Source organism: Lampris incognitus, chromosome 2, assembly GCF_029633865.1.
Source record: "Lampris incognitus isolate fLamInc1 chromosome 2, fLamInc1.hap2, whole genome shotgun sequence".
Classification (NCBI taxonomy): domain Eukaryota; kingdom Metazoa; phylum Chordata; class Actinopteri; order Lampriformes; family Lampridae; genus Lampris; species Lampris incognitus.
Window position 1 is genome coordinate 90,755,705 of NC_079212.1, and position 26,808 is coordinate 90,782,512.

General features: G+C 50.6%; 1 protein-coding gene across 3 annotated transcripts; it reads right to left on the reverse strand.

Moving 5' to 3' along the window:
• Positions 1–1,086: 1,086 nt before the first annotated feature.
• On the reverse strand, positions 1,087–20,437 carry thumpd3 (THUMP domain containing 3). Of its 3 annotated transcripts, none has more exons than XM_056274895.1 (10): positions 20,340–20,437; positions 19,653–19,969; positions 17,678–17,755; positions 9,392–9,796; positions 8,965–9,095; positions 7,324–7,393; positions 7,098–7,213; positions 6,875–6,979; positions 5,243–5,366; positions 1,087–1,678 (listed from the first exon to the last, which is right to left on the reverse strand). In XM_056274895.1, exons 2-10 carry the CDS (start codon positions 19,887–19,889, stop codon positions 1,481–1,483), a joined length of 1,464 nt encoding a protein of 487 aa, XP_056130870.1. In that variant the 5' UTR covers positions 19,890–19,969; positions 20,340–20,437; the 3' UTR covers positions 1,087–1,480. The 3 variants fall into 3 exon arrangements, with proteins under 3 accessions (XP_056130870.1, XP_056130871.1, XP_056130872.1); XM_056274896.1 differs by having other exon boundaries at positions 20,302–20,342; XM_056274897.1 differs by lacking the exons at positions 6,875–6,979; positions 7,098–7,213; positions 7,324–7,393.
• Between the last annotated feature and the right edge of the window lie 6,371 nt (positions 20,438–26,808).

The window sequence follows — 26,808 nt, forward strand, 5'->3', positions numbered from 1 at the left end:
AACCTGACCTTACAAGGCTGCACAGCGTGTGCAGTGTGCAGTACACGCAGGGTAAATGCATATTGTGTTGCACTTTGTTGCACATTGTGTTGCACTTTGTTGCATATTGTGTTGCACTTTGTGGCATATTGTGTTGCACTTTGTGGCATATTGCTCTCTTGCACTGTTCTATACTCTTTAATAGCAGTACGGTCTTCCGGGGGAGGCCTTCTCACATGGCCATGACACATGTTGTTCTTTGCTGAAAACTGTTGTTAAATGGCAGTTTGAAACCGTTTTTTAAAAAAAAATTTCCGGGGAAGCATGCCTCCGGACCCCCCTACAGGATTTAGTCCCCCCCTCCCCCCACCCAACATGAAACTCTCTCCTATGCCCTTGCAACCATCCTTTTATTTTATCAGTAACATAAGCAGTTTATGGGCGTCCGGGTAGTGTGGCAGTCTAGTCTGTTGTCTATCGCCGGAGATCGCCGGTTCGAATCCCCGCGTTGCCTCCGGCTTGGTCGGGCGTCCCTACAGACACAACTGGCTGTGTCTGCGGGTGGGGAGCCGGATGTGGGTGCGTGTCCTGGTCACTGCGGTAGCGCCTCCTCTAGTCGGGCGGGTCGCCTGTTCGGGGGAGGAGGGGGAAATGGGGGGGGGGGGGGGAAATAGCGTGATCCTCCCACGCGCTACGTCCCCCTGGTGAAACTCCTCACTGTCAGGTGAAAAGAAGTGGCTGGCGACTCCACATGTATCGGAGGAGGCATGTGGCAGTCTGCAGCCCTCCCCGGATCGGCAGAGGGGGCGGAGCAGCGACCGGGACAGTTCGGAAGAATTGGGTAATTGGCCGCATACGATTGGGGAGAAAAAGGGGGGGGTTTTATATATATATATATATATATATATATATATATATATATATATATATATGTGTGTGTGTGTGTGTGTGTGTGTGTGTGTGTGTGTGTGTGTGTACACACAAAGCCAGTGTATGAAGAGACCAGAGAGAACGTGACCAGTGTCACACTCTGTTCAGGGTGTGTTCAAGTACAGCACATGTCATGCGTGTGTGGTGTTACGTGCATCAACAACGACGTTTTGGGAACCATATTTATTATCCACACTAAAGAACAATCACAGAGTTGTGAAAGGAGGCAATGGGTCCGAGGAGTGTGGCGAAACAACACCGGTCAGAGTCCTGAATAACAACGGGGCTCCTTAACCAACAGCTTCACTAAATCTAAAGTGTGAGTATTGCAACTGCTGTTGAACGCTACACAGTTTATCAAAAGTAGCATTTGTGTTTCGTAATGGGACCACAAGGGGGAGAGGGAGACAAACCCGCATGACAAAATCTAAAACTTCTTAGCACGTACCCACCTAAATAGAAGTGTACAGGTTGGGATGGAAAAGAGCTATACTGGTATACTGAATAAATAATTGTGCCCCTGCGTCATCTTCTACACACAGCTTCACAGACGTCATGGTATTGGTGAGGCCTAAGAGGGCGAGAGGCCCTCCTTCTCCTCCTCCTCCCCCGCTGTGTTAAAACTTGCTTGTGATTGATGGACATCCTCCGGAACTCGGCCAAACACTGCATCCGTCCGCTTGAGGAGGTACACTCCGGCATGCAAGCCCCCGACGTTGACCCAAACGGTATGCAGCTTCCTCCACAGCCCGCCCATCCTTGATATGGCCTGGAGGTAAACATATATGTGGTCAGGGCAAACCAACGGGGGAGAGAGACATTTGTTTTGCAGAAAAAGAGAGAGGTCTGCTTGGAAAAATCCAGCTGTTAACATTAGAACGACCGGGATTTCCCTCCTACCTTAAACGACCACGGGCGGTCAAAATGACCGCCAGTTTTTAAACTCTATATTCTGTCACGATAAATACCCAGTTGAGATATTGACGCATTACATATGTCAGTGTGTCTGTTAGGAAACTAACCGACACCAAAATTAACATTTTAACAACTTTAATACTCTTTTTCAAACAATTTAAAATGGCCGCCGTCCAACACCTGTAAACACTGCAGCGCCTCGGTGGTAGTCATGGCGCGTCTGTAACGGCGTCTGTAACCAGACATGTTGGAAATATTACCTGAACAACAAAACGGAAAACACATCTTGCTAGCCTAGCAAACGTAACAAGGCCTATAAAAGGTGAAATGTAAAAAAAAAAAAAAACAGGAACTGAAAAGTATCTAAGGAAATGACGCGACCAGCACATGCTATAAATAGTGACATGACTCGCACGATGACATGCAAATGACGTGCGGTCATTTTGACCGTTCATGGTCGTTTTAAGTAGATCTTATAACTTTTTTAGCGCAATTGTTCTAAAACTAATTTTAACGCAAATACATACAATTTTAGGAGCATTCAGGGGAGCGGCAGGTCTGTGTCTTCTTTTTTTCCCCCCACAAAAATCCAAACCGGTCAAAATGACCGCCGATGGTCGTTCGTGTAGTTTTTCAGTTCCGGTTGTTGTTTGGGACTGTTTCAGGGGTTATTCTGAGTTCTAGTTTTACATTTCACGTTTTACAGGCCTTGTTACGTTTGTTTGATTAGCAATGTGTGTTTTCCCTTTTGTTTTTCCAGGGAATATTTTCACTTTTTCAATTTTGCTGTTCAAGTTCGACCATGTCTCTCTGACGTTTAAAGTGATTCAAAACCGTATTATGGTTGTTAAAATGTTAATTTTGGTGTCAGTCGTCAGTCTAACAGACATACTAACATATGCAATGCATTAATAACGCAATTGGGTATTTATCTTGACACAATATAGAGTTTAAAAACCGGCGGTCATTTTGACGCCCATGGTCGTTTCAGGTAGGAGTGAATCCCGGTCGTTCTAGTTTAAGAAAGTCAGTGGCACCAGCCACCTCTACTACTATGGACAACTGTATAAAAGAATAACTCAATTTATACAATTTAAGTATTTTCCCCTAAAACAGTCAACATACACATCACACTAAGATCAGATAAGTCCATATTAAATCAGGGTCCCGGTTAAACAATCAGAAGTGTCTTTTCATCAGCAGGGGTAAATTTATGGCAGTTATGTAGTCACACACACACACACACAAACACACACACACACACACACACACACACACACACACACACACACACACACACACACACACACACACACACACACACACACACACACACACACACACACACACACACACACACACACACACACATGCCACCCCACCGTGACTCACCATACCAGTATTGCCAAAGCCTTAAGGAGCGCTACATATGACTGGCCACCCTGGTGGGGGGTTTTCTTCCTCCCCCGTTTTTCTCCCAAACTGCATTTGGCCAATTACCCCACTCTTCCGAACCATCCCAGTCACTGCCCCCCCCCCCCCCCCGCTGATCCGGGGAGGGCTGCAGACTACCACATGACTCCTCCGATACATGTGGAGTCACCAGCCACTTCTTTTCACTTGACAGTGAGGAGTTTCGCAAGGGGGACGTAGCGCATAGGAAGATCTCGCTATTCTCCCCATCCCCCCCCCCCCGACTTTCCAGAGGAGGCGCTAGTGCAGCAAACAGGACATATACCCACATCTGGCTTCCCACCCGCAGACGCGGCCAATTGTGTCTGTAGGGATGCCCGACCAAGCCGGAGGTAACACAGGGATTCGAACCGGGATCCACATGTTGGCAGTCAATGGAATAGACCACTATGCTACCTGGACGCCCCCCCCCCCCCCCGGTATTTTAAATGCAGGTGGCCCAGGCAAAAAAACAAGTGGTCCAACAACGTAGGCTGATTTGAGTTTCTCCTGTTGATAAGAGCAACAGTCACCGCTTTCTCGTGATAGAACTGTAAACAACTGGAGCCATTTTGAAATAACATAAATTACAGAAGAGGAAGTAGAATGCAGCGATGCATGACAAGAGGAACTATTTACTGTCTGAACTCAGCGAGTCAGCAGGAAACACAGGCTAACAGTGCTGACTAAAGTTTTGTACTTGAATGGAAAGATAATCCCATATTTTACAAGCAACCTAGAGGCAAAGGTGAATTTACACTCAGTGACCAGTTTATCAGGTACACCTAACTAGTACCAGGTAGAACCTCTTTCTCTCCAGAGCAGCCTGAATTCACAGCGTGGAATCAGCAAGATGCTGCAAACATTTCTTTGGGATTTTGATCCATGCTGACTCGACAGCATCGTGCAATGCCTGCAGAGATGTCAGCCTCACATTAATGCTGCAATACCCCCCCATTCTACCTCATCCCACAGGTAGAATGGGACGTTTGAGATCAGGGGCAGGCCATTGGAGTCTACGGAAGACCTTTTCATGTTGCCGGGACCAGTTTGAGATGATACGTGCTGTGGACACGCTGCATTATCTTGCTGAAACAAGTAAACTATGGTTAAAAAAAAAAAGGAATATACATGGTCAGCAGCGACGTTCAGGTGTGTTGTGGCATTCAAATGATGTTCAAATGGTATTAAAGGACATGATGTGTGCAAAGAAAACATTCTCCAAAGCACTGCACCACCAGTGGCAGCATCTATAGTGTGGCAACAAGGCAGGATGATTCATGGATTCGTAATTTCCACCAAATTCTGAGGCTACCACTGAAACGTCACAGCACAAATGGAGATTTGTCAGACCACTGTAGTATCGTCACTCTGCTGTTAGCTGTAAAACCCAGCGTGGGCTGTTGTAGGCCATCCACTTCAAGGTTTGACGCACATTGTGCGTTTAAAGATAACCTTTTGCCCAACACTGCTGTACTTGTGAATTTCCTGTCAGGTGGAATTCATCTGGCCATTCTCCTCTGACTTCTCTCAGTAATAAGGTATTTTCGCCCCCAGAACATCCACTCGCCAGATTTTTTTTTTGTTTTTTTTTAATAGTCTCACCATTCTCTGTGAACTTCAGACTGTAGCGCATAAAAATCCCATCAGGTCTGCCGGATCTGACATACTGGAACCACCACATCTGGTACCAATAATCACTCCAGGGTCAAAGCCGCTTAAATCACGCATCTTCTTCATTCTAATGTTTGGTCTAACAACAACCAAATCTCTCGACTACTTCTGCATGTTTTGTATATATTTACTTTGCACCCACATGGGTCACCGAGTGTATTTCACTGTATTTTTTTCTTTCAATATGGAGTGAACGCCATGACAACAGCTCACACACTGATTAGCAGGGTGGAAGGTAAAATGATGAGCAGAATCGTGATTAACTTGCAAGGTCCTATGTGAACGGTAATACCTTCGCAAAGCATTTCTTGTCCTGAGTCAAAAGCACAGCTTTCCCTGAGCCAGGTTTGCACACTCGGGCCATCTCTCTCAGGCAGGATGGGTAGAGGTCCCAGTTCTTCTTCCTTGAGCCCATTCTACAAAAAGTGGAAGGACAAAATTAGTCGGGTTTTTCAATTTCAGATTTGTCATGACAACACTGTTGTAAATTCTAAGAAGTGCATTTGAAGCCATTGCTTTAAAGCTGGGGTAGGCTACTTTGAGGAAGTGAGCAGTTTAGATATTATTGCCCTCACTAAATACACTCCTCCACCCTTGCTCTGCTTCCTCCTTCGGTCCCATAATCCCTCCCTCCAAACCAAGTTAACGCATGTGTGCTGGTTTGGTTGTTGTAACTGACAGAATTTGTATTTTTGTTAATAATCTATGCATGTAAAAAAAAATTTTTTTTTCAGCAAATCTCATAATTACACCAAAACGTGGGCCAGTGGCCCAGTGGCCAGCGCTTTTGCATCACAGCAAGAAGGTCCTAGGTTCGAACCTCAGGCCATTCCAGGTCCTTTCTGTGTGGAGTTTGCATGTTCTCGCCGTGTCTGCGTGGGTTTCCTCCCACCATCGAAAGACCTGCATGTTAGGGTTTATACTCCTGCCTGTACCCCTGAGCAAGCCAATAGGAAGAAATAACTGGAACTGGTTCCCGGGTGCTGCACAGCAGCTGCCCGCTACTCCTAGCTACACAGCTAGGATGGGTTAAATGCAGAGAGTAAATTTAATTTGTGCGTATATACATAATGAGTAATAAAGAGTATTCTGTTCTACTCTATAAAATTGATGCTGCGAAGCACTTTTGTTTTTTTAAGCAAACTATTTATAAATATTGCTGTGCTCAAAGCACCAGCACCATGTGACGATCTCCATCCAACATCTACTTAAATCTACTTAAAGGCAGGCGTCCGGGTAGTGCGGGAGTCTATTCTGTTGCTTACGTGGGATCGCTGGATCGAATCCCCGTGTTACTTCGAGCTTGGTCGGGCGTCCCTACAGACACAATTGGCCGTGTATGCGGGTGGGAATCCGGATGTGGGTATGTGTCCTGGTCGCTGCACTAGCACCTCCTCTGGTCGGTCGGGGTGCCTGTTCGGGGGGGGGGGGGGACTGGGGGAAAAGCGTGATCCTCCCACACACTACGTCCCCTTGGCGAAACTCCTCACTGTCAGGTGAAAAGAAGCGGCTGGCGACTCCACATGTATCGGAGGAGGCATGTGGTAGTCTGCAGCCCTCCCCGGATCAGCAGAAGGGGTGGAGCAAAGACCGGGATGGCTCGGAAGAGTGGGGTAATTGGCCAAGTCCATTTGGGAATGAAAAAAGGGGGAAAATTCATCCATCCGTCCTCAGACACGGGAAGAACGTGCAAACTCCACACAGAGAACAACCCGGGACGACCCCCAAGGTTGAACTACTGCGGGGCTTGAACCCAGGACCTTCTTGCTGTGAGGCCACTGCGCCACCGTGGGAAAAATCCAAAAATATAAAAATAAAAAATCTACTTAAAAGTGAAAATTTTCACAAACAACAGCGAGAGAAAGTTGCCTACCCCAGCTTTAAGGCCATATTGACTCAACGATCTACATCATTATAAAGGTACCTCTTCCCAAAGGGCATATCAGTGATGATGATGTCCACAGAGCTGGTCCTTACGGGTAAATGGCTGAGATCCCACTGCACCGAGTCAATTGGCAATCCAGCCACACTGTTGGAAGGTAACGGCATTTAAAGTCACAATGACACAAACACTCTTAAGGACACAAAACCGAACTTTGTGTGCAGGGTTCTATGGGATATCGCTAAACGACAGCCTCGCTTCTCACCTGCCCTTGTCATCTCTTCGCTTCTCGATGTGGCATATATTATTCACTGTGCGGTTAATTGCCATATCATTGTTGTCACCGGCAATGTAAAACGAATCGCTAAATTCTAAGGCCCCCTGAGGAAAGAAAGATGGTGCACAAGGACAAACGAGTGCCATTATTAATTACCAGCCCACATACACAGTATGTCCATTTTGACTGAAGGGAAAGTGAAAACATGCCTAACCTCTAATGGTATCGCTCCAGTCCCACACATTGGATCGAGAATTATGTCCGATGTCTGGGGTTTACACAGCCTGTCAACACAACAGTGTCCAAACATTACAAACAGTCGCCCAAAGAGGTGTTCAAGGATCCAAATCTCACATATCAGTTTTCACAAGCGTCACCCGCAGCCCGACAGGTGCTTTGGTGGTCAAGCACTACTGGATTAGAAAAGGCTTTTTTTGGATTCCCCCCACCCCCTTTTCTCTCCAATTGTATCCAGCCAATTACCCCACTCTTCCGAGCCGTCCCGGTCACTCCCCCGCCCCCTCTGCCGATCTGGGGAGGGCTGCAGACTACCACGTGCCTCCTCCGATACATGTGGAGTCGCCAGCCGCTTCTTTTCACCTGACAGTGAGGAGTTTCACCAGGGGGACAAAACGCGTGGGAGGATCACGCTATCCCCCCCCCCTGAACAGACGCCCCCTAGTGCAGCAAAGAGGACACACACCCACATCCGGCTTCCCACCCACAGACACGGCCAATTGTGTCTGTGGGACACCCGACCAAGCCGGAGGCAACACAGGGATTCGAACCCCGTGTTGGTAGGCAACACTACTACTCGGATGCCCCACTTTACATTCTTGAAATATTCCTAGAATTATTAAAAATCCCTAATGACAGCGAGACATCCCGATCCATCCCAGCGCAACACAACTGGATTTGAGCGGAGGGTATCTGGATGGTTTGTCAGGCGCATACAGCATTAGAGCAACGCCACCGGTGGCATTTACACTACCAACACTGCCGTGTTGTCGTTAAAAAGGGACGGCACATGTTACTGCTCCAACACCGATGTTTGGCAGCTAGGTTAGAGGAGTCAACGTATGCAACGGTGTGCCTGACGTGCCAATTACAACACCACCGCTGCTCGAACACAGTCTAAGTGCATACCCAGAGTGGCAGTACTGTCATTAAAGTGTAATAACATCAGTGTAAAAGGAAAGTACATATGGGGCAGACTGTGTTTGACAAAGGCTGGGATAAATGTGGGCACATGGACGGCAATGTGCCAGCTTGAAACCATACTGCTGCTCAATAATCGTCACCTCTCCTCTTAACCTAGCTTCTATTACTCTTTCCCATGTCTTCATGCTGTAGCTCCCCAATTGTATTTGGCCAATTACCCCGCTCTTCCGAGCCGTCCCAGTCTCTGCTCCACCCCCTCTGCTGATCCGGGGAGGGCTGCAGACTACCACATGTCTCCTCCCATACATGTGGAGTCGGCAGCCGCTTCTTTTCACCTGACAGTGAGGAGTTCTGCCAGGGGGACGTAGCGCGTGGGAAGATCACGCTATTCCTCCCAGTTCCCCCTCCCCCTCGAACAGGTGCCCCGACCAACAGAGGAGGCGCTAGTACAGCGACCAGGACATACCCACATCCGGTTTCCCACCCGCAGACATGGCCAATTGTGTCTGTAGGGACGCCCGACCAAGCCGGAGGTAACACGGGGATTCGAACCGCTGATCCCCGTGTCGGCAGGCAACAGAATAGACCGCCACACCACCCAGATGCCCAAATTTCAAACTAATATTGGGATGGCTTGACAACAGCGTCAGCTAAAGGCTTCTGATGGTTGAATAGGCGAGCGTGTTACAGACACCTGAGCATGCCGTAACACAGGGTGGAGCGCAGAGTAGTGGGCCCAAAGTGAGTGATGTTTCTGCGATGAAGACTCTCTTCAGTGAGTGCAATGCCAATCACTACCTCTTCATTATGTATGTTTAATAAGACCTGTGAGAACAAGAGAAGAAAAAAAACATTACCTTTGCATGAAAGAATGAGGAACGTGTTTGTTTCGACCACAATGCTCATCATCCCACTCGCTAATCAGAACCAGGAATGTTATCGTTGGTACGCACTGACAGATTCCGTATCGGCTTATCATGGAAAATATCCATGAGCAGAGATATTATTCTTGCATTACTCCTTACAGTGATCCCAAAGGCGTAGCCTGCAAACTTATTTATTTTGGCTGCAACCCACACTCAATACATGTGCTTCGTTTTAGTTTGAACGAGCACACCTACCTCGATGTCAAATTTAGTCATGTCTGCTTTCCAGTGAAAGAGCTCCTCTACGGCACCGCCGAAATCTCTGGCAGCCTCGTTGGAGGAAAAGCTGTGTTTGTCACCGGCCCTGCTGCACGTCACACGGAACTTGATGGGCTTGGCCTCGGGCTGCGTCTCCTCCAGCTCCTGCAGGCCGGCGTCCTCCTCAGCCTGGCCCTCGCCGGGCGACTCCTGCGCTGTCTCAGCGGCCGTCTCAGCAGCCGGCGCATCGGCGATGCTGCCGTTGGGTTTCCCCTTGGGGCCGTCACCCCCTCTCCGACGGCCTCGCTTCTTTTTCAGGCAGTTGTTCAGCCTCCACACCTCCAGTGCATTGGTCCAGGAGAGTTTGGAGGCAAGCTGCTGCAGGTCCGTCAATGTCTCTTCCTGAGCAAGACAGTGAGTGTGCTGTTATAATCAGCTATGCTCTGACAATAATGAGAAAGTAACCTCAAGTTTGCAATTAGGGGTGGGCGATATGGCCAAAACCTTTAATCACGGTATATGTAATTCTATATCACAGTAACAAAACATATCCTGATATATAGTCTTTTTTTTTGGGGGGGGGGGGTACAATTAAAAATTATTCGCAATAAAATGACCACGGCAATGCAACCCACCATGCAATTGAAATTGCGGAGAAAACTGAAAAGATAGAGCAGAACAGAGCAACTGGCATTTGTGTGACAGTTAGTGACAAATACTTGAAAAATGAAAGGTACTTTATCATATTTGATTATTTATTCTTTATTTGGAACTTGGACTATGATGTTCGCGGATGACATTGTGATCTGTAGCGAGAGTAGGGTGCAGGTGGAGGAGAGCCTGGAGAGGTGGAGGTATGCACTGGAGAGAAGAGGAATGAAAGTCAGTAGGGGCAAGATGGAACACCTATGGGTGAATGAGAGGGAGGACAGTGGAATGGTGAGGACGCAAGGAGCAGAGGAGACGAAGATGGATGAGTTTAAATACTTGGGGTCAACTGTCCAAAGTAACGGGGAGTGCAGAAGAGAGGTGAAGAAGAGAGGGCAGGCAGGGTGGAGTGGGTGGAGAAGAGTGTCAGGAGTGATGTGCGACAGAAGGGTACCAGCAAGAGTTAAAGGGAAGGTTTACAAGATGGTTGTGAGACCAGCTATGTTATATGGTTTGGAGACAGTGGTACTGATGAAAATACAGGAGGCGGAGCTTGAGGTGGCAGAGATGAAAATGCTAAGATTTTCACTGGGAGTGATGAGGAAGGACAGGACTAGGAATGATTATATTAGAGGGACAGCTCAGGTTGGACGGTTTGGAGACAAAGCAAGAGAGATTGAGGATTGAGCAAGAGATTGAGATGGTTGGGACATGTGTGGAGGAGAGATGCTGGGTATATTGGGAGAAGGATGCTGAATATGGAGCTGCCAGGGAAGGGGAGAAGAGGAAGGCCAAAGAGGAGGTTTATGGATGTGGTGAGAGGGGAGATGCAGGTGGCTGGTGTGACAGAGGAAGATGCAGAAGACAGGAAGAGATGGAAACTAATGATCCGCTGTGGCGCCCCCTAACGGGAGCAGCTGAAAGTAGTAATAGATCTTTATTTGGAATACTAACACAAACTTTAAGGTGGCCACAAACTGAAAAAATAGAACAAAGGAGTGAAGTCTGCACACTGAAAGGCTCCCAACATGTATTTATTCAGCAGTGTTTCCTTTGTTCTATGTGTAACCCGGTGGTAAAGCAGTATCAGTGTAGAATGTAAAGAAATTCATTTAAATCCTTATAAACTCGGAAACCACGATTTAAGTCCGTATTTCTGTGATATTGACATTTACGCTACTGTCGCTTTAAGAATGGGATGCGTATCGGTGACGCCATCACGCTGCCAGGAAGTGAACAATGTTCGGTGTGGCCACGTTTTGTCGGACCATGCAGACCAGAGGATGGCGAGGGTTTTGTGTCCGCCGTAAGAGCTTTCAACCTTTGAGGTTTGTTAAGACCGTTTACAAACGTGAGTCGGACGATAAGAGTTTTGTTTGTCTAACTCTGAGGCGCATATGTATGTCTGTGCGTAAGAACAAGAGTTAGCTAATTGATTTCGCTGTTGTAGACTTCAAGACAATAGGCTAATGCTGATACAACGGTGTAATGAAGATTGTTTTGTTTTTATACTTTCTCATTGTATTTTCAGTTGTGAATACCAAGAGTGGTGTATAATACTTATTGTATTTAGAAATCACGTCAGGACACAGCGCTGTCGCTTGACACAACCTCTCCGTGGCATTCTTTATTTAGACTGACACAGCATCAAAGGCAGACCCGATCAAACAACCCAGAGCCCGCAGGCATCACCAATCGATCCCAGCACAATAGAACAGCACCAAATCAAATGCAGCACTGTCGATGTGTGCATACATAACATTCCCCCCCCCCCCGGCAGGATTTCAAACATGAAAGGTTGACACAAAGTCCTCTAGGTGGCCAGGGCGTAAACGTGTGCGAACAGGTCGCGGGGCGGCCTGAGGCTGGGCAGGCCGAGGTGGGGAGGGAGATGGCAGGGGAAGCTGAGGCCCAGAAATGTCTGGGGCCCGTGTAGGAGCTGCATGAAGCCCCGGGGCGTCTCGCCATGCTGAGGGAATGGCTATGGTTGTGTCACCAGCTGTGTGTGGCGGAGCTGACACCTTCTGTAGACGACTGGAGTGCCACCGAGTGCCATCGCTGAGGAGGTTAGTGGCTGGGCCCAGCTGACGGGTGACTTGGAGAGGAGAGGACCAGTATGAAGCCATTTTATTGTCCCTGTGGGGCCTGCGGACCCTGACCCAGTCTGACACATTGATGTCTGGCACCCTGGTTCGTTTTGACTGGTCAAACCGTTGCTTCATCCGTGTCTGCTGACGAGTGACTGAGGCTCTGACCCCAGAGGGAGGTGCCTGAGGTGTGGAGGGGCGGAGCCTGTCAAGGGGCATGCACAGTTCCCGGCCTAGCATGAGAGAGGCTGGGGAGACGCCTGTGGTCGAGTGCTGTGTGGCCCGATAGTGCAGCAGAGTGTGACGGATGGCCTGCATGAAAGAGCACCCTTGGGCCATGTGTGCTCTGAGGCCGTTCTTCAGTGACTGGTGAAAACGTTCAACGCCGCCATTGGCCTGGGGGTGGTAGTACGCAGTGCGTATATGACGTATATGCCCTTGCTTTCGAGATAAGCAGTGAACTCAGCAGAGACCAGCTGAGGGCCGTTGTCAGTGGTGATGGCCTTTGGGAGGCCCCAGCGAGAGAAAAGAGAGTCCAGGAAGTCGATGATGATCTGTGAGGTCACAGTGCCGGAAGTGCTGAGTTCAGGCCATTTTGAGTGTAGATCGTAGGCGACCACCATGAAGCGTTGGTGGTGGGGAACTCCATGGATCTCACCACAAATGTCCAACTGCAGGTGTTCCCAGGGCTGAGAGGGCCAGGCGAGAGGTTGCAGGGGTGGGGGAGCCTGGTGGCCAGTCTTGCCACTCACAAGGCAGGCAGAACAGTCCTTCACCAGAGCCTCAATATCTCTGTCTATCCCTGGCCACCACACCAGGTCTCGGCAGCGCTGTTTCAGTTTCACAATGCCCAGATGGCCTTCATGCGCCGTATTCAAAACACGTGCACGGAGAGCAGCTGGGACCACTGTGCAAAACCCACGTGCCACGCAGGTGTCGTTCCAGCAGGAGAGCTCCTGTCTGACTCGGGCGAACGCAGCCAGCTCCTCTGGGACCTTGTGAGGCCAGCCGTTCTGGATGTAGGTGCGGAGCTGGGAGAGGACAGGGTCCTGTTCGGAGGCTGCCCTCAGCTCCTGCAGAGAGACAGTGGCCTGGAGGGGTGTGTGTAGCATTTGGACAATGTCCTTTTCCACACAGTCAGTGTCCGTCTGTGGAGCTGGGGTGGAGACAGAGCGAGAGAGCAGGTCGGCGACAACATTGTCTCTGCCTGGGGTGAACTGCCGGCTGAAGTTGTACTGGCGGAGGCGGTCAGACCAGCGGTGCAGCCTCAGGGGTTTGTGGCCTGTCCCAGATGTGGACAGCAGCGCTGTCAGGGCCTGGTGATCTGTCCTGAGGGTGAAGGAGCGGCCATAGAGGTAGAGGTGCCACCTTTCACAAGCCCAGATACAGGCTAACGCCTCACGCTCACCCACGGAGTACCGCTGCTCGGTCAGGTTGAGGGCACGGGAGGCGAAGGCAATGGGCTTCTCCACACCGTTCTGGGTTTGAGACAGCACGGCCCCTATCGCTGTGGCTGATGCGTCACAGGTCACAAAGGTGGAGCTGGAGATGTCGAAGTGAGCCAACACTGGTGGTGAAGTCAGTTGAGTCTTGAGATCACGCACAGCGTCACTGCATGCCTTTGACCACACCCATGGCTCGTCCTTACGCAGCAGCTGGCGCAGGGGGGCTGTGGTCGCAGAGTACTGGGGAAGAAACCTCAGGTAGTAACTTGTCATACCCAGGAAGGAGGCGACCTGGGCGGCCGAGCTGGGCTCAGGGATGGCCTGAATGGCGTCCACGTTGGATTGTAGTGGAGTTACACCGCTCGCTGACAGCCGGAACCCCACTAAGTCGATGGCTGGCACAGAGAGGACACATTTCTCAGCATTGAGAGTTAGCTTGTGCTTGGACAAGGCTGCGAAGACCATGTTAAGGCGCTTGTCGTGGATTTCACTGGTGGGCCCGTGTACCACTATATCGTCCAGATAAATGGCCACGCCCAGTATGCCAGCCAGCACGGGGACCATGATTTTCTGGAAGCAGCTAGGGGCGGAGCTGAGACCGAAAGGCATCCTGGTGTAGCGAAACACTCCTGCATGTGTCACAAAGGCTGTGAGGTTTCGGCTGCTGGGGTGGAGGGGCACCTGTAAGTACCCCTGTCTGAGGTCGAGCTTGGAGAACACCTCAGAGCCATAGAACTGAGCAGTGAGTTCTTCTGAGGTGGGCAGTGGATACTTATCAGGGACCACTGCCTTATTTACTGCACGTAGATCGACGCAGACACGCAGGCCCCCCGACTTCTTCTTAGCCACCACGAGGTTTGAGACCCAAGGTGACGCGTCCACCGGTTCAATGATGCCAGCTTCCAGCAGTTGTTGCAGCTCGGCGGAGACCCCATCACGGAGAGCCAACGGGATGCGGCGCAGTGGTTGGATGACAGATTTCACAGCAGGGTTGAGGAGAGGTTGATGGGTGAAGGCGGAGAGGCAGCCCAGCCCCATAAACAGCGATGGCCACTTCTGCTGCCAAGGTGTGGCGACAGTCAGGATTGCTGCCCCCCTTGTGTCTAAGAGGGAGAACCCCAGAGCGGAGAACAGGTCCAGGCCCATCAGGTTGGCCCCACGGCGTGCCACATGAAAAACTGCATTGGGCACCAGCTTGGTTCCATAGCGGACAGTCACTTGGAGAGAGCCAACCAGATCGATTTTGGAGTCACCATACCCACAGAGGACAGCTGAGGGTGCGGACAGTGGCAGTGAACCGAAAAATTGACTGTAGGTATCAACATTCAGGAGAGACACACTTGCACCGGTGTCCAACAGCAGGGGGATGCACACATCATTAATGTTGACTGTGCATGATTTGAATGACACTGGCCCAGAGCTCACCTTGTGAATGACGGCGGTTGAAGACTGGGGGGTGTGGCCCTCTGACCCAGCCGGGGAAGATCGACAGACGTTGGCAAAGTGATTGTGCTTACCGCAGCTACGGCATGTCTGGCCACGGGCAGGGCAGTTCTGAGCCCTTGAAACATGAGACCGAGACCCACAGTTACCACAGGACTGTTGAGGGCGGGGCCGAGAACGCCGTCGTTGCAGTTGCAAGACGTCCCCAGTGGAGTCGGCGCCCGCCTCGCTCCGGTTGGGTTGCGTCCCGAGGGGCAGCCGTGAGTAGAGGGAGGAGTCGTTGGCAGCTTGACTGGAGGTGGCCACTTGCTGTGTATTTAGCATAGCAGCACACTCAGCTGCTCCCTCAACCTGTAGTGCGATGGTAATTGCTCTGGACAGCAGCAGATCGTCTTTTTCCAGCAGGAGAGTCTCACGCACCTTTGCGTTGTTGGTGTGTTCGATTAGCTGGTCGCGAACCATCTCGTCCTGAAGCGCGCCAAACTTGCATGAGCTAGCTAGCCCTCGCAAATTAGCTACGTACTGCCGCACAGACTCACCAGGCAGTTGGTGTCGCTGACGGAATATAAATCGCCGAAGGAGGGCACTCTGTGGAGCAGCCAAATGGGTGCTCATAAGTCCCACAGCTTCGGCAAAGCTTGTGACGTTCGCCAGAGACCCGAGCACACGATGACCCTCTGCTCCCAAGCAGTGTAGCAACAGAGCCGTCTTCCTAGCCTGGCTCACGTCGTCGAGCCCTGAGGCGATGATGTAATTTTCAAAACTATGTAGCCAGCGAGTCCATGGTACCGGAGGCTCGCCAGGTAATGCCAGGAAGGGGGCAGGTGGTGGGAGAGAGATATCAGCCATCCTCGTCGCCAATATTGTATTTAGAAATCACGTCAGGACACAGCGCTGTCGCTTGACACAACCTCTCCGTGGCATTCTTTATTTAGACTGACACAGCATCAAAGGCAGACCCGATCAAACAACCCAGAGCCCGCAGGCATCACCAATCGATCCCAGCACAATAGAACAGCACCAAATCAAATGCAGCACTGTCGATGTGTGCATACATAACAATACTGTTTACGTTCATCCATAGAAGCTGCCGCTGCCGTACTTATTGGATTTATACAAGTATTTGTTTCGTATTTCGAGCTGTATTTAATTGAAACGGCCGTTCCCTCCAAAAACCCCCTCTCACACCCACCCAGCTAAAGTGGGAGGTTGTGAACCCCTTACCCTTTTACCTATCCATATTTTTACCATCGGAATAAAGACCCTAAAATCATATTTGAATGCCCCGTGTGCAATTCCTCCGGCTTCATATGTTTTGCAATTTTTGTGTTGCACCTGAATATTTTTTTCTGGGTGTGTGCATACTTGGTTCCTCTTCACAAAGTAATTTTTTTCTGACCTGCGTCTTTGATTTTACTTTTAGCGTCCGATGTTTTTGGACCGCATCTTATGGCTCTAATAAAACTGTTTAGCCAGCTTCATCTTTGGGTGGTGGAGGAGCCCACTCTTGCTTCCTCCAACAGCAACGGCTGTCGTACGACGGTTTGCAGCGTACATTTTTCCTTTTCCAGGCAACGGGGTTGGAACCTACGAGTTCTTCTCCCCCATCTTGTGTTGTTGAGGAGGCGTGCGTTTCCCCATTTACAACTTCACCCTCCTCCTCTGTGTCGCCCGCGTGTGGGAATCACATAACGCAGTTCTGCTTAAAAGCTAACGCGGTGGAAACGGTACAGCCAAATCTCTACCATCACACGGTATATAATGTCGTACTGCAACACAACTCCTCTCAAAAATATACTTTTTAATTTTGTGTGGGACGATGCTGGCACGAATTGACATTTGGGGCGGCCTCACCCAGTACCCTCCATGCAGTGTCTTTGTCCTTGTCTGCGTCTACATTTTTGTCTTTGTTTGATGGCTGGGAGAGCTGGCGCTGGCTCGGCTGGGAGAGCTTGGTCTGCTGCGTCCTGATGGCCCAGGGACCACGGCCCTGCCTGGAGCTGTGCTCGAGAAAGTATCACCGAGGGCGGTCTGACAGGACACGGAAGCGGGGCAGGCTAAGCTAACTGCCTGGTGTTGACTTTGGTGTCATGTGGCGTGTGGGGAGGTGTGTCAGGGGTGTCTGGTTGGGGAGAGCTGGCTTTGGATCGGCTGAGGGAGCCTAGTCTGTTGCGTCCAGTGGGCCCAAGGACCACGGCCCTGCCTGAAGAGGAAACACCGAGGGTGGTCTGACAGGACACGGAAGCAGGGCAGGCTAAGCTAACCGCTAGCCCATGCAGACCGGCAGTTCAGACAGTCATGCTGGCTGGCGTTCTTTCCCTTGGACAGTGATTTTTTTTTTTTTTTGTTTAGTTTGGATATGTGTGTCAGTTAGTATGTGTGTTCCTGTAGTTTTTGGACATGTGTTTTTGTCTTTGTGTTGCACTGCTGTGGGCTGGGGGAGGAACGATATTTCATTTCATTTCCTGTAACAAATAAAGTGTTCCTGATTCCTGATTTTTAATCAGCATAACTTATCACTGCCAGTAGAGGTAGAGAGGAAATTCCACGGACATTAATAATTGACAACACAAGGAAACGTTTCCTAGGGACACTTTTGTCCGAGCACAGCATTGACTTGTGTGGGTAAGCGGGGCTGCACGACTTGTGAATGTGTTTACCTTGGATTCTTGGAACTGGTAGTGCTCAAACTCCTCAACCACAACAAACAGGTTGTCCACAGACCTCAGAAGATGGACCTGTCATGCACACAGAAATACAAATAAATGAATTCACTGACAGACGGGTACACAATCCCCTCCATCTATACACACAAAGTGAGTATGCGATGATGTGAAAGGGGCGGTTAAAAACGATATTTTAGAGCTCAGGCTAAACAGTGCCTCGGGCTCTGTACACAAGACACGATGACAACATGGGAGAGAAAGTTCAAGTGCCCTTGCACAGGGTATGAAGGCAAATGCCAGCTGTTTTTGTTTGAGTGTGCGAAGACCTGCAGTAAAAGACGGCTGACGTAGTTTGTACAGGTCAACAAATGGTCCAGCTTTTTCTGACCTACAGTCTGGTACCACCACATTGATTATGGAAGAGACTGTACAACGGTATTGCACATTAAGAACAGAATTCTTATTTTTGACTGTATAGCTTGTGCCTATACCTTGTATTTCTTTTGAGCGTTTGTACAGTCATTATTTTCTTTTCTTTTTTTTACTGTTTTTGTCATAACTGACTGTTGAGATCATCCACAAGTGAGTATTTCCCTTTGATGGCTGCAGTTCATAGCTGTTGCACAAGACAAGAAACCTGAAACTTGAGGGGAGATAAACCGGCACAACTCCGTGCACCCTGACATGAGAGGGGTGCAGCAGGTGATAATATAACAAAATGCATTTCTTCCAAAAGTAGGAAACTGCAGTTGCAGTGGGCTAAGGAGCACAAACGGGAGACAGACGCTGACACTGGAGAATGCTGTTCATCGACTACAGCATTCAACGCCGTCGTGCCCTCTAAGCTGGTCACTAAGCTCAGAGTCCCAGGACTCAACGCCGCCCTGTGCAGCTGGACCCTGGACTTCCTGACGGTCAGACCACAGGTAGTGAGAGAGGATGGGCACCTCCATCTCCTCCACACTGACTCTCAGCACTGGTGGCCCCCAGCACTGTGTGCTTAGTCCCCCTGCTCACGTATGACTGCGTGGCCACACACAGCTCCAACACCACTGTTAAGTTTGTCGATGACACCACCATCCTTGGCCTGATCACAGACAACGATGAGACGGCGTGCAGAGATGAGGCGAGAGCCCTGACATGGTGACAAGACAACAACCTCTGTCTCAACATCAGCAAAATGAAGCAGCTGATAGTGGACTTCGGGAAGCTTCAGGGGGAGGACACGCCGCCATCAAATAAGCTGGGCAGCATTGGAGAGAGTCAGCAGCTTCAGGTTCCTCAGCGGGAACATCAGCGAGGTCCTGACCTGGTCACACCACACCGGCATTGTTGTCAAACCTGCGAGATGACAGCTCTTCTTCCTCCGCAGGCTGAGCAAGTTCAGCACCGACTTCAGCATACGCCGCAACTTCTGCAGATGCACCATCGAGAGTATCCTGACTGGCTGGATCGGCGCCTGGTATAGCACTGCACCGGCCTTGACCGCAAGGCTGTACAGAGGGGGTGGTGAACACAGCACAGTGCATCATCAGGACTGAACTACCAGCCATGCCAGACCTCTACCCCCCCCCCCCCCCCCGAGGTGCAGGAAGAAAACCCAGCGGACAGTTGGGGGGCTGCAGCCACCCCAGCCACAAACTGTTCACTGTGTTACCGTCTGGCACATGGTACCGGAGCATCCGGGCCTGAATCCTGAACACAGATTCTGGACACTTGAGCACACACACACACACACACACACACACAGCACTGCTTTTACCCAAAAGCCATAAGAATATTTGAACAAGCTGTCTTCACAAGCTGATGAAGTTTGTCCTTCGCGGGGACGCACGGAAGAAGCACATCGGCTGTTTAAAATGGTGGCCGGTGACTTGTGCCTTCCACTCATACACCGTCTCCCAATGTTGGGACGGGGGAACCGGGCCTCTCCCTGTCTAACTCAGCAGGGCTCTGGGTGACAGCTTACCTGCGCAAGCTTGTCGGTGCTTATCTGGAAGTATATGCGTCCACGGTTCTTGCTGATCCGTGCGTCAGCGCCGATCTTGTCCCTGATCTCCTCTGCGGCGGTGTGCTCGAACCCGGTGGGCACCGTGGCTCCGACGGTCACGACGATACCGGCCCCGATACCGGACTCGGCTTCTCCCGTGGACGCGAGAGACGACGTAGGGCCACGATGGGGATCGGCCTCTGCCTCCGAGGACATGTTCGCTTGCTGCCCCTCACTGGCCGCGGCGGGTCGGGTTGTGTAACGCGTCGGGCTGCCACACGCCGCTCAGGGGGCATCTGAGGGGGGGAAAGGGGAGCGCTTGCATTAACAAACAGAGCATGCATCATGCTTGGAAGACAGGATGGGATGGGTGGCCTCTCGTGAAGACTAAACCGGACTACCCAAAGGAAGGAAATGTAGGCGTGTGACGGAGCTATGCTGCTGCAACGAAACACTTTACGATTAAACGTCATATGGATGAACCCCGAAGCTCACGTGTAGCTGACCTACCCAGCTGGCGACCACCACCACCGCTACTACTACATATATACCTTGATGTGGTTTCACCGGCAATGAACACGTTGCTATATCCAACAACAACAACAGCACAATTGTAAATCTATAAAACCTGCGCTGCGCCATGAAGTGCGGTTTAATGGTCCCCACCGGTTAAACTGCAGAAGTGGACGTCGGTCTTATAACAACAGCTAGTTGCACGAGGACCGGCACCGAACCACCGCCACCTCAAACACGAGGCACCCCCAGCACTTGTCAAGCAAGTTACTGCTTCCGGGTACATGTTAACCCAAAGTGACCGGTAGAGGGCGGCACGCTGTCATTTTTGGAGCTAAAAGGCTGTGCAGCGTTCAATTCAACCTATGACCCCTTACTTTAATCTCTCTCTCTCTCTCTCTCTCTCTCTCTCTCTCTCTCTCGCTCTCTCTCTCTCTCTCTCTCTCTCTCTCTCTCTCTCTCTATCTATCTATCTATCTCTCTCTCACTCTATCGCTCTCTTTCTCTCTCTCTCTCTCTCTCTCTCTCTCTCTCTCTCTCTCTCTCTCTCTCTATCTCTCTCTCTCTCTATCTATCTATCTCACTCTATCTCTCTCTTTCTCTTTCTCTCTCTATCGCTCTCTCTCTCTTTCTCTCTCTATGTCTCTCTCTCTCTCTCTCTCTCTATCTATCTATTTATCATGTATGTGTGCATGTAGGCATGCAGGCAGGCAGATAGATAGATAGATAGATAGATAGATAGATAGATAGATAGATAGATAGATAGATAGATAGATAGATAGATAGATAGATAGATAGATAGATAGATAGATAGATAGATAGATAGATAGATAGATAGATAGATAGATAGATAGATAGATAGATAGATAGATAGATAGACAAACAGACAGGAGAGAGAGAGAGAGAGAGAGAGAGAGAGAGAGAGAGAGAGAGAGAGAGAGAGAGAGAGAGAGAGAGAGAGAGAGAGAGAGAGAGAGAGAGAGAGAGAACTTGGTGTTTGGGGATCCACCACACAACAACAAAATACAACCAAAGCAAACCTAATGAGTAGGGCAGTGAAGAAGAGGAGAAGGAGAGGAAATGAGCATCCTGCTTTCAGCTTTCATACCGGCTTTCCTTTTGTGGGTCAGGTCTTGTGTTCTGGGAGGGATCAGGATAAGCTGGTGGCTGGCTTGCCAAAGACGGCGGGTTCTCATCCTGAATATCTGTGAGGACGCTGGTTTCGTCATAGCCACGGACTCGGTGTTTCAAAGCAGTTAAGTGGATCCCAGATAGCGGACACATTGGGGCCTAGTCTGGGGCTCTTTTGGTACTAACGGCTCGGTTACGGCACCGGCAAGTGTTGTGTGGGCCAGACGTGGCCCAAATGTAATGAACCGGGCTTGACTTGGGTTACAGCACATACTCTGTGGGCCAGATGTGGGGCCAAATGTGGCCCTGGTGTGGCTGAGTCGAGGCGGCTACACTCACCCCGAGTCAACGCCGTCATTCAAGGCCAAATGTGGGCCGTACGATAGCTGCAGATGTGGGCCATATTTGGGCCAGAGATTCTTCTGCTATCTGGGATTGAATTAAACGATGTGACACAGAACCACAGAATTTGGTGAGTGCATCGACAATAATCAACAATGGGAGGGACATGACAAGGCCGTTAAATCCTTCTGTCACCACTGGTTGGTTATTAGTGTGTATATGAAATACAGGCGCTACTCTGTCATAGTTCTAGCACACATCCAAAGGTATTCTGGTTGTTTGTTAAATAGCGTTCTGCAGGATGCTGGGTCTGTGTATGTCAGGGGCATAGGCATGCTGCACTTGTTAAAAGGAGACTTGTATTAAGTTGCCTTCAGATGAATTATGCAGCTTTGGTCTGAATTAATCCTGACACCTGCTTTTGGGGGATTATCTTGGTGCAAAACAGCACGTTCTTCATCATGGCTGGCTCAAGACGTGTTAAGCGAAGCAGCAAAACATTAACATCGGCTCATGGTCTCCTCTCATCCATCCGTAGTGATCGATGAACCCAGTCCAGCAAACAATGACCAGAATAACGCCTTGCTCAGTGCCACATTTCAGTGTAATGTCACGCTTCGGTGTTTGATGGATTGGTGGTTTGTCATCTGATGGCGGATGCCCTACAAAAGGAGGACCTTCAGCTCCTGGTCACCGCTGAAGGTCCCCATCCGTCACCCAGCACCTGAGGTTATCAGAGTAAACAAAGCAGAACCAGCTTTCTGGTCATTTAAAGAGATGGACGATATCTGGGTGGCATGGTGGTCTATTCCGTTGCCCACCAACACGGGGATCGAATCCCCGTGTTACCTCCGGCTTGGTCGGGCGTCCCCACAGACACAATTGGCCATGTCTGTGGGTGGGATGTGGGTATGTGTCCTGGTCGCTGCACTAGCGCCTCCTCTGGTCGGTGGGGGCGCCTGTTCGGGGGGGGACTGGGGGGAATAGCGTGATCCTCCCGCGTGCTACGTCCCCCTGGTGAAACTCCTCACTGTCAGGTGAAAGGAAGCGGCTGGCGAATCCACATCTACCAGAGGAGGCATGTGGTAGTCTGCAGCCCTCCCCGGATCGGCAGAGGGGGTGGGGGCAGCGACCGGGACGGCCCGGAAGAGTGGGGTAATTGGCCAAGTACAATTGGGAAAAAAAGGGGAGAAAAAAAATCCAATAAATAAAAAAATAAGTAAAAGCTGGAGAACATTGTGGTTTACATGTCCCATCTGGAGAAGCCACGGGAAGTGGTCTTCTCCAGGTTTCTTTGTTTGGCTACCTACCAAGCGCTCTTTCAAACTAGAAGAAGTGGTGGGTGTGCGTCCGTGTCAGGCCTAAACACTCCCACACAACAGATGGCTGTTCTCACCAAGAGCACAGTCAGATAAAGACTCCCCGAGAAACTTTAACCAACTCGGTTATTTCAGAAGACGGATGAGCTCTGTCTGCATTTTTTATTGTTCTTATTTGGTGTGATGCATTGCACTTTGGGTCATGATAAGTTTACGACAGGAAAGAGGTGCTGCAGTGAGGCGCGCCTGCAGATACAGCTGGTGGTTTGGGGTGCAGGAGGAACATCTGGCCGGCCTCCTCCAGTCAGCGGCACCCATTTTGTGTTGCGAAGCTGAACACACAAACACCCCTGGACGACTCTGTGGTCAAGAAAGGCAAAAATACTCGAAGCAACCCATCCATCCATTATCCAAGCCGCCTATCCCAACCGGGTGGATGCTGGAGCCTATCCCAGCAGTCACTGGGCGGCAGGCCCACTCATGCTAAACCATAACGGGTTCATAGAGTCACGGTGTTGAGAGGGTCTTTTGCAAGAAAACGTCCTCAGACGCTAAACAAACTAAGTAGCCTTATTGGTAAAGCTGTGAGCCACAGAGGAACAGCCTGTAAGATCTCTTTACCGCTGTGGGAAGATGGCGGTGTGAATGTATATTTGCCGCGGCCTCACCCAGTGCCGTCCATGCAGTGTCTTTGTCCGCGTCTGCATCTGGGTTTTCGTCTTCGTCTGATGGCTGGGAGAGCTGGTGCTGGATCGGCTGGGAGAGCTTGGTCTGCTGTGTCTTAAGGGCCCAGGGACCACGGCCCTGCCTGGACCTGTACCAGAAGAGGAAACACCGTTGGCGGTCTGACAGGACGCGGAAGCGGGGCAGGCTAAGCTAACTGCTAGCCCATGCAGACCGGCAGTTCCGATTACCCCGAGGGTGGTCTGGCGGGGGCCTCGCCTGGCCTTGACTGTGTTTTTAGTGTCGTCGAGTGGAGTGCGGGGAGGTGGGTCGGGGGTGTCTGGCAGGGAGAGCTGGCATTGGATCGGCTGGGGAAGCCTGGTCTGCTGCATCCGGTGGGCCCAGGGACCACAGCCCTGCTTGGAGCTGTGCCCGAAGAGGAAACACCAAGGGCAGTCTGACAGGACGCTGAAGTGGGGCAGGCTAAGCTAACTGCTAGCCCATGCAGACCGGCAGTTCCGACAGTCATCCTGGCTGGCGTTCTGTTGGACAGTGAAATTTTTATTTTTATTTTTTGTGGATATGTTGGAGGTGACACAGTGGCACAGTGGTTAGCGCAGTTGCCTCACAGTAAGAAGGTCCTGGGTTCGAGCCCCGGGATAGTCCAACCTTGGGGGTCATCCTCTGTGTGGAGTTTGCATGTTCTCCCCGTGTCTGCGTGGGTTTCTTCCGGGGGCTCCGGTTTCCTCCCTCAGTCCAAAGACATGTAGGTCAGGTGACTTGGTCGAACTAAATTGTCCATAGGTGTGTGTGTGTGTGGGGGGGGGGTATGTCGGCCCTGTGTGACAGTCTGGCGGCCTGTCCAGGGTGTCTCTCTACCTGTCACCCAATGACTGCTGGGATAGGCTCCAGCATCCCTGCCACCCTGAGAGCAGGATAAGCGGTTCGGAAAATGGATGGATGGATGGATATGTTGGATATATGTGTTCTTGTAGGTTTTGGATGTGTGTTGTGGTCTTTGTGTTGCACTGCTGGGGGCTGGGGGAAACGATGTTTCATTTCATCTCATGTGCGCAGGTACATGCAATGCAATGACAAATAAATGTTCCTGATTCCTGATTCAGTAGCATCAACAGTAAATGCTGCAGAGGGGTCCAACGCCTCCCTTTGCACCATGGAAAGATGCGCTGGAAGAGCACAAGGCATGGGAGGTTATTAGAGATTATGAATAATGACTGTTTCCAGCTTGCGGTCAAATGTCACGTATTTGCTGCTATTTGTTTACATGACAGAAGTCAGAGCTGTGAGAACTTTCCCCCAGGTCGGCTAACCTCACACAGCCAACTTAGCATCACATGTGGACAAAAATGTTTGAGGTCAGTTCATGATGCTGAAAATACACATTTTATGGCAACGTGTTTGATAATGGAAAATGTCCACACCATGTTGTGTAATTTTAAAACAACACACTGTGTGATCAGATCCAGAATGATGATTACACCCATCCATCCACTATCCAAACCTGCCTATCCTGCCCTCAGGGTCACGGGGGGTGCTGGAGCCTATCCCAGCAGCCATTAGGGGACAGGTGGGAAGACGCCTTGGATGGGCCGCCAGGCCATCACAGGGCTGAATGATGATTATCTTTTCATGTTGTTATCTTCCGGTGTGGGAAGATGGCGGCACGGATTCACATTTGCAACGGCCTCACCCAGTACCGTCCATGCAGAGCCTTTGTCCACATCTCAGTTTGTCTTCGTTTGATGGCTGGGAGAGCTGGTGCTGGATCGGCTGGGACAGCTTGGTCTGCTGTGTCCTGTGGGCCCAGGGGCCACGGCCCTGCCTGGAGCTGCGCCCGAAGAGGTAACACAGAGGGCAGTCTGACAGGACGCAGAAGTGAGGCAAGCTAAGCTAACTGTTAGCCCACGCAGACCCGCAGTTCCGACAACACCAGGAGCGGTCTGGCGGCGGCCTCGCCCGGCGTTGACTGTGTTTTTGGTGTCGTTGCGTGGAGTGTGGGGAGGTGTGTCGGGGGTGTCCGGGTGGGCGAGCTGGCGTTGGATCGGCTGGGAAAGCCTAGTCTGTTGCATCCGGTGGGCCCAGGATAGGCCCAGGGACCGGGCGCTGCTTTGAGAGGAGCCCTTATTTTGAAACGCATGACCGGGGAGCCTCACAATGGATGTTTGTGCCTTAAAAACAGTGAAGTCATAGTTTCCCAGGCTTCCCCCCTGAGATGCCGGATGAGAGAGTAGGAGTCTTGGCAGCAATTGGGGTGGGGGGGTCTGGTTTCTGCTGACTTCTCTGAAGTAAACAAATGAGTACAATATATGCTGATCCAGCACCCCCCCCCCCCCACACACACACACACACACACTCCAACCCATAGGGCGCACAAACCTCTCAGCACTCGGTCACATGTGACGCGGCCCATCATCCCAGGCTGTACTTACATGCAGGTGACAACATGCGCCACACACACCAGCAACTCTCATAATGTCATATTGATGAACTGCTAGCAGATCCACGAGGCCTGCAAACAACTTCTCCAGAGCCTCTCCACAGGGATCAGATGGTCAGATGGTAAACTAAGTGTGCTGCAGAGTGAGAGACAGACTGACTTGCATTTGCACAGAAACACACACAAGCGCTGCCAGAAGCAATTTAGACTCCTTTAGGAGATGTATTTCTGCAGTGAATATGGCTGTGTATGCTCCGCAGGCAGGTGTTCATCTGCCAGAAAATATCCCGAGACAGCATCACAGGGTCGGGGAGGAATCGGACCTGATTTCCACGGTCGTCCTTACAGGGGAAGCATCAAGGGCACGCTAGACGTGTGTTCAGATTAATGTGAAGAGATATTCTTGGGGTTTTGGACGGGCGCTCTTCTCTCATCTCTGCGGTAGATCACTTAAACGCTCCAGGGTGATGGTTAATCCACCTCGTTTATGCTCCGCCGCGTCTTCAAAAATACACACTGCCTGATAAAATGACTGTTCGAGCCCACAGACTAGCACACATCTATGGCCTTGTTATCAGCCCTGTGTGCAGTTTTCTTTTGATTATCGTGAGAGCCATTTGGTTAAGTGGACTGCTTTTACACGGCGCTTTTCTAGTCCAGCGACCACTCTAAGTGCTTAACGTTGGACGCCTCACAGCCACGCATTCAC